The sequence below is a fragment of the Bison bison genome, unplaced genomic scaffold (assembly GCF_000754665.1).
Source record: "Bison bison bison isolate TAMUID 2011002044 unplaced genomic scaffold, Bison_UMD1.0 scf7180017864530, whole genome shotgun sequence".
NCBI lineage: Eukaryota > Metazoa > Chordata > Mammalia > Artiodactyla > Bovidae > Bison > Bison bison.
In genome coordinates, this window is record NW_011495080.1 from 5,973,245 (window position 1) to 5,993,850 (window position 20,606).

The 20,606-nt window shown below is 47.8% G+C and overlaps 1 protein-coding gene across 1 annotated transcript in view; it reads left to right on the forward strand.

The window, feature by feature from the left end:
* PODXL (podocalyxin-like) overlaps positions 1–20,606 on the forward strand; it is a 111,346-nt gene that overhangs the window by 37,952 nt on the left and 52,788 nt on the right. The window contains exon 3 of the mRNA XM_010831753.1: positions 17,879–17,967. Within this exon, the coding sequence (XP_010830055.1) occupies positions 17,879–17,967 (89 nt within the window). The remainder of the gene's footprint in view (positions 1–17,878; positions 17,968–20,606) is intronic.

Sequence of the window (20,606 nt, forward strand, 5' to 3'; positions counted from 1 at the left end):
TAAGTTGCAAGCATACTGCTCCCTAGATATACACACCCCCCTCACACGAGCACTGCACACACACACACACCACCCTCCCCAGACCCACACTGGACACTCACACACACACACCACACATGCACACATCCTGCCGACACACACCGCACACACACACTGCACACTCTCACCCACACCCCAGAACACATACTGGATCCATACACACTAGCCCACACACGTCCATTACACTCACCAGTCTCACACCCTCCACATCTACAACCACCAAGCCCATACACGGCACTCACACACACACATACACCACACCCCACACACACATGCCTAGCACCACAGCGGGTTGTGCCTCCAATAAACACAGGTGGAAAACTGCCTCCTGAACAAGCTGAAAGAGTAAAACATAAAAAACCTGCAGTCTCCGGGGCTGTTGTTGGGCATTCAGACCTGAATAAGGTCTGGAGCTCCTGATTTTGGGGTGACCTTAGGGAACCCTGAATATTCATTGGGAGGATTGATGCTAAAGATGAAGCTCCAGTACTTTGGCCACCTGATGTGAAGAGCTGACTCATTGGAAAACATCCTGATGCTGGGAAAGATTGAGGGCAGGAGGAGAAGGGGGCAACAGAGATTAGATAGTTGGATGGTATCATTAACTCAGAGGACATGAGTTTGAGCAAACTCCAGGAGATAGTGGAGGACAGGGAAGCCTGGTGTGCTACAATCTATGTGGTCGCAGAGAGTTGGACATGATTAAGTGACTGAATGACAACAACAGGGAACTCCAGCCTCCACTTCCCATCAGAATCTGAGGGACTTCTGTCTGCTGCCCAGGGAGAGACTGGACTGGGCAGTGAGGTGCCCCTCCGCCCTCCGCTCCGAGCTGAGCCACAGCCCCAGTCCTGCTCCCATCGTGTTCTCCCTCTGAGGCGCTTTGGCACCTTCCTGTCTCAGACAACCCTGTCCCGGGAGGGCCCTCTCTTGCCTCAGTCTCGGATAAGGCAGGTTATCTGTCCATCTGCTGGCCGCTGACCTGTTTATCTTCTTAGGGCTCTCTTCCTGAAATAACCTGGGGTTATCTCAGCTGCCCGAGCACGCGGCCCTCCTGACAGCCTCCCTCTCAGCGAGAGGGGCCGTTCATCACTGGCAGTTTTAAATGCCTTTCATCCAGGCCTGAATTCCACACATTATTAGGCCAAACTGGAGGCCGTCGGGGAAGGGCCGGCACCTCCACGCCCACCAGACCCCCAAACTGCAGGCCCTGCTCAGGAGCCAGGTGGCCTCTCTCTGCTGCCGGGCAGGGCAGTCATGCTGCCCACTGCGCTCTCACCCCAGCACCGGGAAGCCAGGCGGCCTCTCCCTGCTGCCGGGCAGGGTGGTCGTGCTGCCCACTGCGCTCTCACCCCAGCACCGGGAAGCCAGGCGGCCTCTCCCTGCTGCCGGGCAGGGTGGTCGTGCTGCCCACTGCGCTCTCACCCCAGCACCGGGAAGCCAGGCGGCCTCTCTCTGCTGCCGGGTAGGGTGGTTGTGCTGCTCCCTGCACTGTCACTCCAGGACCAGGAGGCTGGGCACGTCCTTGCAGACCCAGCCATCCCCTCAGAACTGGCAAGCTCGAGATCGAGCTCATCCTCTGGCTTCTTCCAAACCTCCCATCTCACCCACATTTCCCCCCATTCAGTCACGTCAAAACCCTTCTAGGCTCCTGGATTAAAATCTCAGGCACAATCCAGCACCCTTCCCATCCCATCCTGGCGTTGCCCCACACCAGCACCACCGCCCAAGGCCCCGTCCCTGCCCTTGCAGGCTGGAGCCCTCGGACAACTCCCTGGGTCCTGGTTTCCAAGCCCCTTCCACATGGCTGCCAGGCTAACAGTCTTCAGTTAGCATTTCACCCTGGCACCATGCTGCTCATGAAACGTCCGTGGCTCCCTATTAATGACTGAGGGCTTCCCAGGTCGCTCAGTAGTTAAAGAATCTGCCTGCAATGCAGGAGACACAGAAGATGCAGGTTCGATCCCTGGGTTGGGAAGATCCCCTGGAGAAGGAAATGGCAACCCACTCCAGTATTCTTGCCTGGAGAATCCCATGGATGGAGGAGCCTGGCGGGCTGCAGTCCACAGGGTGCAAAGATATGACTGAAGGGACTGAGGATGCAAGGCCAAACATATTTGTCTGGCTCCCAAGGTGCATGCCCACCTACCTAACATTCACATCCCACTTGTCCAGTTAGGAGTATCTCTGCTCCAGGCCAGGCCAGACCCCTTACACCAGGGATACATGCCGGCCCTTTGGGGCCTCTGTGCCTTGGCTCAGGCTGACCCACTGACCAGAAATACCCTTCTGTATTTCATCCCCTCACCAAGAACCCCGATGCCTCCCAGTCCCCATTTTGCTAAGTCCTCTTAGACGCTTTCCAGTAATTCATCTATTCAGCCAGTGTTAATTGAGCCCTTTTACCATGAACAAGGCTTTCACTGACTGGCCTCCCCTCTGAGCTCCAACAGCACAAGTAATGCCCACCCCACACTTCCGCACAGAATCCCTGAGGTCTTGCAGGGCATCACCATTACAGGTCTGTAGTCTAGACAGCCCAGTATCCCACTCCTTCTGTGCCCTAGACCATGGCTCCTAGACGTGGGGATGTTACATGCTGCAGTGGTGGTTGTTTTGTTTCTGATCAGGGGGCCAGCACAGGGCTGTCAGTTTTTTGTTTCATCAAATAAAAACATTTTTTTTAATTACCGTGATTTCACCAACAAAAGCACATTTTAACACTCACAAAGTAGCACCGGGAAAGTAGGAAGAACATCAACGCAGAGTAAAGGACACTCCTTGAAATTGAAGAAGCTTAGCAGGATGGAACTTGCCTGGAGAATCCCAGGGACAGAGGAGCCTGTTGGGTACCGTCTATGGGGTCACACAGAGTCAGACACGACTGACGTGACTTAGCAGCAGCAGCAGCAGCAGGATGGAAAAATTCACTGTGTTTCTCTTCTTCATTTCAGAAATAATCTCAGAATAAAAGGACAGTGCTTTCAAATGGATAAATCTAGTAAACCGAAAAATTCATTGTTTCTTTTTCTTCAGTTTGCAGGGGACGGGTGACTATTTTATTAACACCTGTCCCAGTGTTCTGAAGCCTGTCTGCAGCTCCTCACCAGGTGAAAACAGTTCGAGTGGAATGAGGGGTGGATGTCTTTGTTCAGTTGTTGCCTGGAGAAGCCTCATGAGTCTCCTCTCACCAGGTCCAGCCTGGGAGCCAGAGGCATGGCTGGCTGGGCAGTGGTGACCCCATGCCTTCAGCTCTGTCTCAGGTCTCAGACACACAGGCTGAATTTTTGCTTCTCTGTAGGCAGACAGGTATTCGTGACACTGATTGCATCTCTTTCTTGGGCAGTAAAATCCTAGAGCCTCAAGGGAGGCAGGTGGGATGGGAGCACCTGGCTGGTGGGGCATAAGAAAATCCAATAGGTCACAGAAACAGATACCCTCCCGCAAAGGGCTCATGGCTCCAAGCTGATCAGGAGCAGAGCTGGGGTCAGATCCCAGAGCCCCTGTCCCACACCTGCGATTCTGCCCTTTCCGGGCCCTGTCTGAGCTGGGCTTCTTTAAGAAAGAAATACGACTGAAACTTCCATTTCTCGGCCCTGGACCATCCCACCCCCACCCCAGCCACTTCCATAAAAAAACCACTGCTGCCTGGAGGAGCGGGGAGAGAGGATTTTTCCAAAGGATGCGTGTGTGTATTGTTGGGAGCCGCAAGCATTTCGGTGAACTCCAGGTCACGGCACAGCCTGACAAATGGCAGGAAGTTCGGGGCTTGGGCCTGACATTTTTTGCACAAAGGGCCTACAGCCCAGCCAGGTGAGCTGGGCTTGGGGACGGACACGGGGCCACCGCCCGCCACTTCCTGCCCTTTGTTGGCCCATGTGACAGCCTTCTCGAAAGGGCCTTTCTTTTGTGCCCGGCTCCCGTTCTTTATAGCGAGGAGTGTCTCAATATAGAAACGGGTGGGCCCCAAGTCAGCAGCAGGATGTGGGAATGCAGACTGGCAGGATGCCCACCAGCAGGGGCAGGATCGTTCAAATAACGGGGCGGTGGAGTCCTGATAATAGCCTGTCGGGTATTTATATGCCCGACAAGACATTGCACAGGCTCCACTGGCACGTTTCAGGGGGTCAGGAGTCTGTTGGTCCATCAGCTCTCCTGTCAGCACCACCCTTTGCTTCTCCTGCCTGGGCTGCCTTCGCTTGATCATGGATCAGGTCTGCCGGGCCCAAACCCTCCAAGTCAGTGTGGGCTCCTGAGGGACCCTTCCTTCTCACCATAGGAAAACCTTTGTTGTCAGATTCCTCAGGGTTAGACTCTGCTTCTAGATAGCTGGCAGTGTGTCTGTGGGCATCAATTCCCCAGTAGACCTTTTTAAGCTCTCAGTCTTCTTTAAAAAAAAATTTTTTTTTTTAAATTAGGCCACTTGGTAAATGGGACTTAGTTCCCTGACCAGTGGTCGAACCCATGCCCCTTGCATTGGAAGATTGGAATCCTAACCACTGGGCTGCCAGGGAAATCCCACAGACTTTTCTTCATTGTCCTCATTTGCAATGGAATCCTTTCTAGAAGGAATCATACCCTCCTGATGCCTCAGAAGACATAGAACAGAATTTGAGTTTTTCAGAAATGGTACAAAATAATCTACTTACAAAACAGAGACTCACAGACCTAGAGAATGAGCTTATGGTTGCCAGGGGTGAAGGGATACTTAGGGAATAGATAGATTGGGACAGACGGGTACACACTGCTGTATTTAAAATGGACAACCAACAAGGACCTACTGTTATAGCACAGAGAACTCTGCTCAATCTTACGTGGCAGCCTGGATGGGAGGGGGGTTTAGGGGAAACGGATGCATGTATATGTATGGGTGAGTCCCTTAGCTATTCCTCTGAAACTATCAAAACACTATCAGTTATACTCCAATACAAAATAAAAAGTTAAAAAAAAAAAAAAGCCACAAGAGACCTCATCTCACATTTGTCAGAATGGCTATAATTTTTTAAAAAGACGAGAGTTGGCAAGGTTGTGGAGAAACTGGAACTCTTCTGGGTATTTATCTACATTAAATGTGTAAATGACATCTCAATAAAATTATGACCAAAAAATTTGAAAAAAAAAAAAAGAATTTGCGTTTTTCTTGGAAACTCAGGATCTTGGCTTGGCACCCTGTGTAAGCAGTAGAAAGGACCCTGGGACAAAGAGAAAGGACTCACCTTCATGCCATTTCTCACCTTGCCTGGCTAGCTGTGCAAACTTGAGCAAGTTTCTTCACCTCTCTGGCTCTCAGAGTTAGCCTGACGACACCAAGCGTTGATCTTAATTCTCATGTTCTGTGGTCGCATTTGTTCTGTACCACGTGGTCATACAGTGATGTCAGTACAAAAGCTACTGAGGTACCTAAGGCCCTTTGACCCACACAAGACATCATAGCTGACTTTGACTTGTCATAACCATTTTTGGTAGATTGCTTTCTGGTATACCTAGTTAATTTTTTTTTTTTTTTTAAGATAGCCTAAAGGTTAGTTTTAGACTGCTGTTTACAGACCCACCTCTCTTTCAAGTTTGTGACTTTTTTTTTTAGGTTTCTGACTTCTTAATCTGCTAGAATTATGTGCACATGAAGAGTTAATAGACTCAGAGTAAATACACAAAGTCGTGGATTTATATGTATACTTTATGACATATTTCTGACTAATAAGTGACTTTTTTTTTTCCTTTCTTGACTCTGTTGCAGAGGGATGAAGTTATCAGAAAGGTGAAACCTGGAAGAGTTCCTTTCCATATATTCCTATGGTGGCGTCAGGGAACATATTGGAAGTTTATTAAATTCTTATTGAACCAGATAACCTCCCCTTCTACTCAGAATTCACGTAGAGTCGGCCTCATCCAAGTTTATTTTTGCGCTAAGGTGTAGGGTGTGAACTGACCCAGCAGACCTGTTTGTTGGACAAAATCCTGCTCCTCCTACTGTTTCCCACAAAACAGAGCATCCCCTCGCTTCTTCATGGCCTCCTTCCTCTTACATGGATCCCCATCCATTATTTCCCCAGAAGGAAGGGGACGAGGCACTGGTTAGGTTTCCCCTCCCCAGAGTGAGATTTGGAAACTCTGGATATTTCTAGAGGTTAGAACCTCTAGGGAGGCAGAGCTCTAAAAGTGATAATAATGAACATCTGCATAGATTTCAAAATGCACAGAGCACTTTTCCATGCTATAGTTCACTTAGTCAACCCTCCAGTCCTGAGGTGGTATCACCTGCAGGTGGGGGCTCAACTGAGACCAGCTACAGCCGAGTGGTTTTGCAAGGTTAATCTGGAAGCCTGGGGCTTTTCCAGTGCATCCAACCTTCTTAGCTGGAGGGGTGGTAGGGATGTTGAGAGCTGGAGCTGGGGGCCACCTTCTTCTAAGGGCAGGAAGACAGTTTTCTTTGTGTAGAGAGGGAGGTGAGGAGGAGATGGGAGGGAAGGAGTACAAGATGCCAAGGAAGACACAAGCTTCCCCACTGGAATAAGGTTGTTTCTGGTGGATTCAGCACCTTTCTTCACCGTCAGGGTGCCCGAGGAAGAACCCAGGATTTGGGAGCCGAAGATTAGAAGACATGGGCAGGACTTTGAAGTCTTCTCATCCCACGGAAAAGAGAATTCTCTGATCTCCTGGATAGTCCTGTTCTCTGCAAAAGGAGAATGATGACAATAATGAGAATAACAGCATGGAGGAGAATTCCTGCTCCCATCCACCCTCACAAGTAAACGTGAAGATAGACATGAGCTGAGCGTGTGGAGATGCTCTTACGAAGTAAACCTTAATGTTCTGGCGGGTTGTCTTGTTTTCACTCACTCCACAGATAGTTACAGAACATTTACCATGCTCTGGGCACTGAGGTAGACCCCGAGGACTCGCTGATGGAAAAAGACATGGGACCTGTGACATGTGTCCTCCTAGGCCTCACTGCCCCTGCTTTGGTCCCGTTAGGCTATGGGGCCACCTCTTTGGGCATCAGGGTCCCCTTATCCATTTATCCATTGTCATAGGAATTAAGCGACTTCATTTCTATAAAATATGTACATCGAAGACTGCACCTGTCACAGAGGGAATGAACACTCCATAACTGTGTTCTCTGAAAGGGCCCTTTAATGTCACAGCTCTCTCTGAACAAGAAGATTAGGGTTTTTGTGCCCTAACCTCAGTCCCTGGCTGAAGGACTTCCCTTCACCCACACCACACATCGCCCCCTGCAACCCCATCAATGCAGATGAAGATAGGCCTCTGAACTCTGACATGTGCGTGCAGTCTTGAGGGATGTGTATGTATATGTGCGTGTCTTCTTTATTGCCTTAACCTCTCCAAATAGAACACAGTTCCTGGCAGGTAGGGACTCACTCAACCAGCCCCTTCTCCCCTGGGACAGGAAGGGACAGGCAAGCTGTCCATCTCATCAAGTCAGGGAGAAATCCCTCGCAGCTCTAGTTCTACTGATTTTCCTTCTGGCTCATCACTGAAGTGTGAAGTATTCTGATAGCACAGCAAGGAAGAATCAGGAAGTACTTGCGACACTGAAGGCAAAGGCGGGATAATTTAATAATCTAAGGAACATTGGCTACTCTGTTTTCTCAGACACAACCAATTCAGGAGCAAAAAGGAGCCACAGAGACTATAAACTGGCCAGTATTTCCCTGGCTCCCTGCTCCCTGGGCCCTGCCCTCCTCAATCCCAGCCTATCACTAGGGAGCGTGCCATGTAAGAACACAGCTCTCCAGTCTGGCCGCCAACATCATGCCCACCTGCCCTGGTGCAGGCCCGGATGACACCTTTGTGCTAATAATTAGGAGAGGGGCCCTCGTGTTCTGGGCAGGCCACGCCCACTCCAGCTGACACTCCCCAGCTGTGTAGCAGCTCTCCAGGTTCCTGCCATGATGGCTGCCTCTCCATGCTGCTGATGCTGCTGCCTACAGACCTACTCTCTGCCCTGATGGAACCTCTGGCCATCGCAGCCTGGGCCACTCATGCTTCCTGCTCTCTCGGTGCCTAGTGTCTCTTTCTGGTTTTATTTTCTTTGTGATTCAGCCCCACTCTGTATGGGAGCTTGGGAACAGGTATTTGCTGGCCTCAGAGTTGAAACTTCTTGGGATGGCTGGTTAAGACCTTGCCTTCCAATGTGGGGGATGTGGGTTTGATCCCTGGTCAGGGAGCTAGCTAAGCTCCCACCTGCTTCATGGCCAAAAAAAACCAAAACATAACAACAATGTAACAAATTCAAGAAAGACTTTAAAAATGGTCCACATCACACACACACACACACACACACACACACACACACACACATTTTTTTTTAAAGAATTGAAACCTCTCTGGCCTGGCCTGTTGTTCTAGAACCTGAGTGACGTGCATGATTCTATTCTTCCCTAAGATGTTTCCTGCCAGGAAGCTCCTGGACTCTCATGGGTGTCAAGGCCTCTCTCTTCTAGACCTAGGTCCTGGTGAAGACACAGTCTGGCTATTGGCAGAGCCCAGTCAGAGTCTCTGTTTTACAGTTGCCTTCTATGCCTGCAAACCCACCTGTAGTACCTCTGTTGAATCCCTTCAGACAGATAGGCCCTCCTGGGACCACCCATTTGACCTTTTAAATTGCTTTCACTGCTAGAAAGTTCTTCCTTCATTCACTTGACAATTCTTTGTAGAAACCATTCCTTAGTCTGAGACCCAGCCCTCTATTCTGGGGACAGGCCAGGTGGGGGTCTCTGCTCACACAGAGCTTAAATCTAAATTGGGGGCGTGGAGGTAGAAAACACAGAGAATACAAATGATAATGAGATGTTTGAAAAAAACTGAGCTTGGCAACGGGGAAGCTCCAGGAGGCAGAGGATGATACCTCGGAGGCTTCTCTGAGGAGGTGGTGTTCAGGGTGGAGACCTGGTCCACTGGGGACCAGAGGGATCAACCATGGGGATGGTAAGGACAGAGGCTCCAAGAGCAGAAGAGTGAATCTGGGAAGGAAGGCCCATGGGCCTGGAACAGGTGCTGGGAAGGGACGTTGGCCTCCACTTATGAAGGACGTGGGGCAGTGGGGAGGAAAGAAGTGGGGACTGTTGTTGTTCGGTCACTCAGTCACTCTTTGCAACCCCATGGACTGCAGCATGCCAGGCTTCCCTGTCCTTCACCAACTCCCGGAGTTTGCTCAGACTCATGTCCATCGAGTCGGTGATGCCATCCAACCATCTCATCCTCTGTCATCCCCTTCTCTTCCTGCCTTCAATCTTTCCCAGCTTCAGAGTCTTTTCCAGTGAGTCGGCTCTTCACATCAAAGTACTGGAGCTTCAGCTTCAGAGTCCTCACTTTACAGGAATCCTTCCTCTTTAGGGCAAAAACTGTCACCATCTCCACCAGAAACATACTTCTCACCTCTCATCAGCTGATCCTTCTCCCCAGTACACCCCTCCACCCCAGCCTTCTGGCCCTGGGGAACGCCTCCTTAACTGTGAGATCCCATTCAAAATTTCCCTCCTCTGAGAAGCTCCCACCTGCAGGCAGAGGTGATTGCTCCTCCCTGTCCTCCGAGGAGCTTTGTCCCCTCTGCTGGACATTTCTCCCACTCTCAAGGTGACAGTAAGAGAGTGAGCTTGGAGGCAGACCCAGCCTGGCTCCACCTCAACAGCTGTGTGGCGTGGGATATTCATTTCCTCTGCTGTTGTTTAGTCGCTCAGTCATGTCCTATGAGACCCCATGGACTGTAGCTCGCCAGGCTTCTCTGTCCATGGGATTTTGCAGGCAAGAATACTGGAGTAGATAAGCCATTTCCTTCTCCAGGGGATCTTCCCGACCCAGGGATCAAACCCATGTCTCCTGCATTGGCAGGCGAATTCTTTACCACTGAGCCACCAGGGATTTCCCAGGGCTGCTCTAGTAAAGGACCACAAACTGGGTGGCTTAAATTCACAGAAATGTAGGTACTGTCTCACAGTTCTGGAGGCCAGAAGTCTGAAATCAGGGTGTTGTAATGTGGATTCTTTCTGCAGATCCTGGAAAAACCTGTCCATGCCTCTCAACTAGCTTCTGGACACGGCTGGTAACCTTGGCCTTCCTTGACTGGTAGACACACGGCTCCAATCTCTGCCTCCGTCTTCACGTGCCATCTTCTCCCATGTATCTATCTTCACCTGGTCCTCTCCTCTTTGTCTCTCTCCTCATCTTAAAAGTTCACCAACCATGTGGGATCAAGGGACCATCCCATTCCAGTGTGAATTTATTTTAGCTTAATTACATCTGCAACTGCCCTGTTTCCAAAGAAGGCTGCTTTTCAGATACCGGGTGTCAGGACTTCAACATTTTTTTGGTGGGGGGAAACACAATTCAACCCATAACACCTGGGTTAGCTTAAACTGCTTCCTCCTCTCTCAAACACATTTGAAAAGTATCTTCCTTCTAACACAGAGATTAAATGAGCTAATGGGTGGCTAAATTTGCCATGGTGCCTACTAAACCTTCAAAAATGTAGCTGCTGATGTTAATAATAGCTGGTCCGTCCATTATGAGTTCTTCCAGGTGGACATCATACCTTATTCCTTTTTCTTTTTAATCCTCAGTGTCTAGTGCAAAGTTTGTGCTCAGAAATTTTTGGTGTCTGAATGAGCTGCTGCCATTTTAAAGGCAATGTTAAGATCAAAGGAGTGATTTTGAACATCTCTGTCCCCATCAAAGAAAATGTATTGGGAGAATTAGGCAATGGTTCAAACTTTCTTGGATAAGTTTATAATGAGCTCTGGATGCCTAAAAGGTCTCTCAAGATTTATTAAATTATTAAATCAAAAAATGCCTCCAAATTATTATCTCAAAGTAGCTTCAAATTAGTCTCAAAAAGCCTTTTTAAAAAATTCTTTGATGGGCAGGGAGAAATATTGTTAATTAATCTTTTAATTAATACTTATCATAAGCAATATATCAGTCCTAGAGAAAATTTAGGAGGCAGCAATGCCGTCTTTTTTATGTACTGCCTGTACATTTTACGGCTCACTGTGGCCCTCTGTGTTATTAATATGATTGGTATAATTATGTACTTTTGTAAAACGCTTTGGAGCATACTTTTATTATTTTAAGTGATTATAAAGGTTTATGGTTCTTTGCTCTTATGACCTCTCCAGTCATATTCGTATTTTTTGAGCCCAAGTCTTTATTTCAGAATGTAACCTCCGACTGCAGCATTATTTTTATGGAGAAAATGGGACCTGCTTTACAATGACTCATTCAACGGTTAGTTTCCAGGGACAGAGAATAGAGAAAAGTGATAATTCTCTTTTAAAACTTGACTTCACCACCCCACGCCCCCCTTACTTTCCTATCCCCCACTCTCACCCCAGGCTGTCTCTGGGTACAGGCTGAATTAACTGAAACAAGATGCATCTCAACCCCGTCCTAAGTGGTAGCTCTTTTTGAGCAGGATTCAAGGTTTCTGTTATATTCATCTTGAGGTCCAGTTTCTTTCACAGCCTGTGCTCATGTTGGGCTTAGTAAATGTTGGATTTTAATTTATGGGCTACTATATTATTGAATATCCCAAGTAAAGTCTCAGTGGCTGCTGCTGCTGCTGCTAAGTCACTTCAGTCGTGTCCGACTCTGTGTGACCCCATAGACGGCAGCCCACCAGGCTCTCCTGTCCCTGGGGTTCTCCAGGCAAGAACACTGGAGTGGGTTGCCATTTCCTTCTCCAATGCATGAAAGTGAAAAGTGAAAGTGAAGTAGCTCAGTCGTGTCCAACTCTTAGCAACCCCATGGACTGCAGCTTACCAAGCTCCTCCGTCTATGGGATTTTCTAGGCAACAGTACTGGAGTGGGGTGCCATTGCCTTCTCCAGTCTCAGTGGCGCTAGTGGTAAAGAACCCGTCTGCCAATGAAGGAGACGTAAGAGACACAAATTTGATCCTTGGGTCAGGAAGATGCCCCGGAGGAGGAAATGGCAACCACTTCAGTACTCTTGCCTGGAGAACCGCATAGACAGAGGAGCCTGGTGGGCTATAGTCCATAGAGTCACAGAGTCAGACATGACTAAACCGACTTAGCATGGACCCACAGGCAGAGTCAACACATAAAAAAGCATATATAATATATATTTTGTATCTGTTACATATTTTAGTTGTGATATATATGTAGCTGCCATGTTTTTATAGCTAATATATACTTACTGCATACACACATATATATGTAACATATATTATAGCCCAAACAGATTATTTTTTCTTGCACATGCATAAAATAATCTCTGGAAGAATACAGAAGAAAGGAATAGCATTGGTTGTTCTGTGGGGAGGAGTGTGAGTGGCTGGGGGAGAGGTTGAAGGGAGTAATCACTGTATTCCATTTGGACTTCCTGAATCATGTGGATTGTTACCTGTTCCAAAAACTGTTTTAAGTGCATCTATGCCCAGAATCGATAGTTAGATAATCATTTTTGTCCTTGCTGATGTGTCTCTTCCTAAAGCCATAAACTGTGTTTTTCAGGAAGGCACACACAATTTCCATTATAAACTTCTAAAAGTCTAGGATTATCACTTTCACTCATTCTTTATCTTCCAGGATCCCAACTAAGTGTGATGCTCACCCTGGTCCCCAGAATTACTTGAGACAGAAGCTACTATCTTAGTGTTCGTCAATTTTTCAATCAGCAAACATTGGTGGAGGCTCTTCTAGGGCTGGGGCGCCGGCAGTGGGTGTAAAGTGACATCCTCCCTTGAAAGCCAGGGCAGAGGTGGCGGAGCTGGTGGGGCCGACTCAGGTGCCACCATTTATCATAGTTTAGCAAAAGCCCAATGTGGACACGAATAAAGCCCCACAGGGGAGAGAAACTCAGAACACAAACTTCAGAAGGAACTAGGAACTGGTGGCTCAGATGGTTAAGAATCTGCCTGCAATGTAGAAGACACAAGTTCAGTTCCTGGGTTGGGAAGATCCCCTGGAGAAGGGAATAGCTACCCATTCCAGTATTCTTGTCTGGCGAATTCCATGGACAGAGGAGCCTAGCAGGCTACAGTCCATAGTGTCACAAAGAGTCAGACATGAGTGAGCGACTTAACACTTAACTGGGTGCAGTCCTCCCTTGGGACAGAGGGACAAACCTCTGTGTTTTGACCCTCACACCCTTTCTACATTTGTCACTATTTCTGGTCTAGGGAGTGGACCCAGGGCTCCACTAAAAACAGCACAGACCGCACATCTATAAACTGTCCCCCAAGGGTTCCAGGGTTTAAACCAATCTTGAGGCACACCATCATACGACATGGAGTGTTCATTCCAAGATTTCAAATGATTTGCCACATCAACCTGTGCAAAGTCTGAAAGAGATTGATTAAATAAATAATAATGAGTAATAGCTACAAAAAGTGTTATATTTTTCAAACCTTAACAATTTTTGCCTCCCCAGCTGCTTTGAAACCTCTCTGAAAAAGAGTTAGGGCTGATATAGTCTCCCCATTTTGTAGATAAAGAAACTAACACATTCTGATCAGAGAATTCCCTGATATCATGAGCTGCTGCTGCTGCTAAGTCACTTCAGTCGTGTCCGACTCTGTGTGACCCCATAGACGGCAGCCCACCAGGCTCCCCCGTCCCTGGGATTCTCCAGGCAAGAACACTGGAGTGGGTGATATCATGAGCTAGTTGATGATAAAACAAAGAACAGAAATACAACTTTCTGTTGTATTTTTTTCAAATTATCTCTGGAATTTTATTTGTTTATCCAACCAGTCTTCACTGAGCACCTACCATGGGCAGGCACCATGCTAGGCCCTGGGATGTAAGAGGGGTCATAGAGAGAGAGGGTCATGGCCTTGTGTGTAGTCAGGAAGCCCAAAACTGCACACAGAGAAATAAACAAGAAATGGATGAGCCATCCCTGCTATGAAGGAAGAGATGCTGGGAGAGAACTCCTTAAGCGCCAGGATTCTTTGGACCTGGGATAAAATGTCAGGATTCTTTCCGGTTTGAGCAGAGCTCTGCATTGCCTCCCTGCTGCACAGAGGCAGAGCCTACCACCCCAGCTGTGCACTCTGAGTGTGTAAGTGTTACCAGAATGCCCTGGTGACAGGGGAAAACAATGCTTCAGAGGTTGATGAGGTCATGGGAACCTTCAGAGCTACATCCCAGCCCTGTCCCGTAGCTGTTGTTCATCCAGCCTGTTTATCTTTGTGGGTCTGCAGCTCTGTCCCCATAGTTTCACTCACCTCTGTAGCAAGGAAGAAGGATACCTGGGCGAGATACCTTTCCCCAAGACCTAAGTCCCCCAAATGGAGTGTGTCCCCCAAGAGGAGAAGTAATAATGGGGTTGCATAATCCTAGGTTTTATGAATCAAGGAAGAGTGAATAAAAAACTTTAACAAATACCAACCAGTTAAGGCAGTTTGGAAGATCACTGGGCGTGAGAAAGGGGAACAGTGATACAAACACACTGGGGGTAAAAAGTACATTGGGGGTGCTACAATTCTGACTTTTGCAGATGGACCAAGAAACCCTGGGATGTGAAGAGTCCAGTGATGAAATGAAAAGTTCTTGCACGTGTTTAACTTAAACACAGACCTGGTCTATAGTTCTTGTGTATTGTATCCTGAGGTATCAGTAACAGAAAACTGTCAGGATAAATATATGCCAATTTTTATTTAAGTTGGGTGGGCTTCTTTGGGGATACGGGGGAGTGTGGGTTTTAACAAGTGTCAGTTCAGTTCAGTTCAGTCGCTCAGTCGTGTCCCGACTCTTTGCGACCCCATGAATCGCAGCTCGCCAGGCCTCCCTGTCCATCACCAACTCCCGGGGTTCATTCAGACTCACGTCCATCGGGTCAGTGATGCCATCCAGCCATCTCATCCTCTGTCGTTAACAAGTGTAGGAGGGGTCTTATGGTGAACCAATCATTTCCCGAATTGAGAAAAACACCAGTTGCCTGCTATACCCGCATTATGTTGTAGATTGCTCCTAGGAGCAGATATTTCATCTTCCTCATATTTATGAGACAGGTCAGGCAAGATAATAGTACAATAAATATCACTTTTCATTCATGTATGTTTTCATTCTCTGAATAGTATAATGATTTTAGGAGTCAGGCTGCTGGATGCGAATCCCGAGTCCACTACTCAACACCTGTGTGATCTTAGGTCAGCTACTTCATTTCCATGAACACCTCAGTTTCCTTATCCATCAAATGGGGTACAACACTTGGTCTTAGCCCAAAGGAAGAGAAGCGAGGAGCCTGGTGTGCTGCAGTTCATGGGGTTGCAAAGAGGGGGACACGACTTAGCAACTGAACGACAACAACAAAGCCTGATTTTGCAGCCCGCAGCTTGGCCTACCTAGAGGCAACCACGATGGGAAAACCTGTCGTTCTGGGGCAGGACCCGCTTTTCTGACCCAGCATGAGGGCCTCCGAGAGGGGAAATGTCTGCCAAGGAGCAGCATGAGCTGCTGTTGACCGTTGAGCAATCGCCCTGTTGCCCCTGCTCCTTCCAAGAGAGGTGGGAAGTAGACCAGTTCTTTTGTTGACCCAAGAATATGACCCTCCATTTATTGAGTGTCAACTAGGCATCACATACTCCCTCACATTCTCACGGTGATTCTGCAAGATTCACGCTGCTACTGCTGCTAAGTCACTTCAGTCGTGTCGGACTCTGTGCGACCCCATGGACAGCAGCCCACCAGGCTCCCCCATCCCTGGGATTCTCCAGGCAAGAACACTGGAGTGGGTTGCCATTTCCTTCTCCAATGCATGAAAGTGAAAAGTGAAAGTCAAGTTGCTCAGTCTTATCCGACTCTTAGCGATCCCATGGACTGCAGCCCACCAGGCTCCTCCATCCATGGGATTTTCCAGGCAAGAGTACTGGAGTGGGGTGCCATTGCCTTCTCTGAAGATTCACGCTATTATTTATTTTATAGAAAAAAAGAGGCTCCAACTCAGAGAGGTTAAGTAAAAGCCCAAGGTCACAGAGCTATTAAATCACAGAAGATTCGAACTGCCACTGACTCACTCCAAGGCCATTTCTCCTCTGCCAATCCCACACCTTCAGCAACGGAGCTTCTTTGCCTGAGATCACTCCTTCCATCTCTGCTTCACCTCTCATTTCCTGGAACTTCTTCCCTTGAACTGGATTCTTCCTCTTTGCTCACAATCATGGGTGCCTCTTCAATTTTAATACATCGAACACACAAATACAACCAAACCTTTCCCTCGACCCCACATTTTCCCTCCTCCCACACTCAATGCCTCTGTTTCCTCATCTCCATACACTCCCCCAAGTTACTGTATGTCGTTCAGATCACTCCAGACGAGATTTCCAGTGACTCTCCCATTGCCAGATCCAATCTGTAAATTTCAGTTTTTACAGCAGGTGACCCTAGACCATCTTATTACTACAATATCCACTTCTCTCTGTTTCCACGGCACCCTTCTCTCTTGGTTACCTCCTAGGCAGCTCCAAATCCCCCATCTCCACTTCCTCAGCCTATTCCATGAGAGCTGAAAGGCTCTGCCTCCAGCTTCTTCTCACAGCAGAGCATCCCAGGGTAATAACCACTGCCATGTCTCCACCCCTGCCTGCACACCGATGGCTCTCCAATCTCTCTCCTGTCCTGACCTCAGTGTCACAGACAGAGCTTCAGTGTCACCGATAAAACTTCTAGACATGGCCCCTGAGTGCCTCAGGGGCCTTCAGAGTCATCACATTCAAAATAGGACTCTTCTTTTTCTACTCCCAAACTTGCTGCTATGTCCTCGACCTCAGTTAGTGACATTAAACCTTGGCACTTGATAATTCACCCAGAAACCCAAGTAAGCCTAGACTCCTTCCATGGCTCCATGCCCTCGACATATCACACATACCATGCTCACATCCAGCAAGTCACCAAGTCCTATCGATTCTGCTCTCCAAATACCTCATGCATCAGGCCCTGTAACTGAACATACGTTTGACTGCTTGCCCTTCAACAGCCAATAAATGGAGGAGCAAGTTTCAAAGAGAAGAAAGATGCTATATTCAGAAAAGCCAGCAATCTGGAGAGAAAGTGGACTTGTATGCAGGGCCTGGCTCCGAAGATTCTGTTCAGCCATGACAATTTTTAAAGGGAAAAAGGGGGAAACAATTTCAATTAATTATTAAGGCAGGAGGTTAGATTCGCCATCATCTTTCCATTGGGTGAAGGCCTGTTGACTTCTTCCCCTCTTCCTTGGGACTCTGTCTTGCTCTGGTGATCTGCCTGCAATTGAATATTCTCTTACCCTCATGGCCCACCTGCAGATTTACTAAGCAGATGCTGGAGGTAGAGAGTCAGTCATTCTTTAACTGTTTAATTCTTCATTCTTATTCCTTCTAATCCAGAAAAGGAATCAACAGTTTAGGTAAGGCGTTGTGGATATTTAGAAAAGCAGAAATCAGGAGCTAAATTAAATATTGCCTAATGAGCTCATCTTTATGATTAAGGTCTAAGGAAAATAGGGATGAACAAACAGCAAAGAGGCCAAGGAGCTGCCTAGAGCCCCTCCTCGTCTTTCCCACCACCACTGTCTGAGCTCAGGCCCTGTAGGAGTAAGTGCCTTAGCCTCCCAAAGCCCTGTGCTCACCTCCAGTCTCGAATCTGCCCCCTGAGCCCCTGCCCACTGCAGCTAGAGTGATCTCCCTCATTGGCGAGTTGGTCCTGTCTCCTCCAGCTTCTGACCCTTCGGGGATTCTCCATTGTCTAAGAATCTCATCCCACTCACCTCTCCAGTCCCATCTTCCATCCCTGCCCGCACACCTTGAACTCTACTTAAGACAAAACACCGGCCTACAGGCCCCTCTTCACTTTCACCCATTGCTCCACCTGTCCAAAGTGCTTTGCTTTTCGTTTTCCTCCTGGTGAAGTCCTACACCTTCTTCAAGACCCTGTTCCCTCCTCACAAGCCATTCCTGACCTCCCCAGGTGATGCTGAGTTTGTCCTGCTCTCTGCTTCCCACATGCCTGCTCATGACACTTGTTATAGCCTCTACAACACCTCAGCTATGTCTGTGTATAGGTGTTGCTTCTCCTCCAGGAGGGCCGAGGCTATTCTATCCACATTGTCATTCTTAGCACTGAGCACAGAGCCTGGCATTCTACGCTGTCAGTGTAGATGCTGTTGAATACTAATAGGTAAATGTATGATTTTGGGAAGAGGTGCCCAATTTGAACCTCAGCTGATATTCATGGAATCACAAAACTTAGCAGTCAGAGATAAAGCCCAGCTTCAGAGATGAAATCCAAGGACTTCTCTATCTATTCAGCATTTGGGTATCAAGCACCTACTTGGGGGTGAGGACCACTGAACTGGGCACTGAGATTCCACGCTGAATGAAATTCCAATCTGGGCCCCCAGGGAACTCAGAGCTCAGGGATTAGAAAGCCAAAGTAAGAGCATCCTTGGCACCTTATGAACAGTGATGTGCCCCAGGATGGATGTGTGTGCTTTTATTTTTTATTGGTGGGTGTGATGGCTGGAGGCTTTCTCCTAACCCTAGATGCAGATGTTGTGGTGGGAGATGAAAGTTGTTTAGGATAAGGGTCAGGAGAACTTTATCAAACCTGCATTTAAGGATGAGGTCAGCAGCATCGTTAAATTAAATGTGGGGCCAAGTATTATAACAGCGAACTTTGACTGACAGGGACCATGGGAAAAACCATTTTCAACCTGTGCCATAGATGCCTATGTAATACGAGTTGGCATTCATGTTTGCTTTCAGGATCTATATCTGCGTCTGTATCTATATTTATGATGTGATGTGCTATTCCGGGTGATCTGAGGAAGCAGGCGAATAAGAGATAACCCACATTAAGAAGCTGAAAACATCTGTCAATGTCATAAATAAAAAAGACCGAGGAACTCTCATAAGCTGGAGAAGAAACTGGACAGGAAAACTAGATGAAACGTGGGATCCTGGATAACTTCCTGTGCCAGAGAAAGTACATAAAAAATAAAAGGTCGCAAAATTTGATTGAGGCCTTAATTAGTAAATAGTATTGAACTGATGTTAATTTTCTTTTTTTGGTCATTGTGCCATGTTTTCTTTAGACGCTAATCCTAAAGGAAGCAATGTAAAGGATATTCAGGAACTCTTGCACTTTCCTTGTAACTCTCTTAGTCTAAAATTATTTCAAAATAATATATTAATAAATATAATTGTCTAAAGCAAAAAAGAAAACAGTTGAAAGTCTCCTAAGGGAGCTAATGCATGCTACATATAACGAAAATGTAATAAATCTCAGAAGGATGATGGACTAGCATCTCAAAGTGCTCTCAGGGCTTTCCTGGTGGCTCAGTGGTAAAGAATCTGCCTGCCAGTGCAAGAGACCCAGGTCTGATCCCTAGTTCAGGAAGATCCCACATGCCGTGGAGCAACGAAGCCCGTGCACCGCAACCATTGAGCCTATGCTCTGGAAGCTGAAACTCCTGAGCCCACCTGCCACGACTACTGAAGCCCGTGTGCCTAGAGCCCATGCTCCGCAACTAGAGAAGCTACCGCAATGAGAAGCCTGCACACACATCCCATTGTATTTATAGGGAACACACTCTTTCCTTCAACAGCTTGAGAGTAGTGCCCCCTGCCCCACTCATCACAACCAGAGAAAAGCCTTCACAGCAACCAAGACCTAGCATGGCCCAAAATATATATATAAATAAATAAAATTATTATTTTTTTAAAAGTCCTTTGAGTTTTGACTTTCAGAGCCAGTGAACTAGTTGGTGGAAGTGCTATGTTAAAGGGGGCCCAGGGCCCAGGCCAGGTGCCTGGAGCATTTCTGCTCACTGACCACGGCTGATGTTCCTGCCTGGCCAGCCTCAGTCCTGGAAACCCCATCTGCATAAGGTGAGGGGAAGACCCGCTGCTGCTGGCTACTGGGGACGGTTCAGGGCGTTTCTGATTTTGCCAAGTCTCTGGCTACAAAGAGCTGTCCTTTTCATATGCCGGAGATGTCTGCTCTCATTTTAATTTTGCATAGTATTAGGACCAATCCCATATCATGTGAATTTGAAGTATACACTCTCCCTTTGTGAGTTAACATGCTCTTTTCTAGATTTTTGGAGCCACCGATTGAGTGCAAAATTACTGTTTAAATCAGAGAGCACACAATACACAAATTTTAAAATCCAAACTTTTTAAGCACACTGCTTGGTTTCAGAAAGAGGAAACAAGCCTTTTGTTGGCACAGATATAAGGGGAACAGTACTAAAAAATATCAAAGATAGTCACAGCTCCCCACCCCCCACAGTATTTATAGGGAACACACTCTGTCTTTCGCATATGCGGCATGGAAAACGGGGCCAGAATGATCCTGCAGAAACTTCCTGAAGAAAACAGGCAGGTCAGCCATTCCCAAGCCCAGCCTGCTGCCGCAAAAAACCCTAGCCAGAGTGCCCCCGCTTCCTTCTCTGCTTCAAAGATCCCGTGCCTTTAGGGCAGCGTATGCGTGTAGCCCCCTCGAGGGGCTAGAGGAGTCCACTGGGCTGGGTCCTGGCACGGGGCTGGGCTCTGGGGACACCCCTTCTTTCCCACCCCGGACCCATCTGGCAGAAAGACTCCATT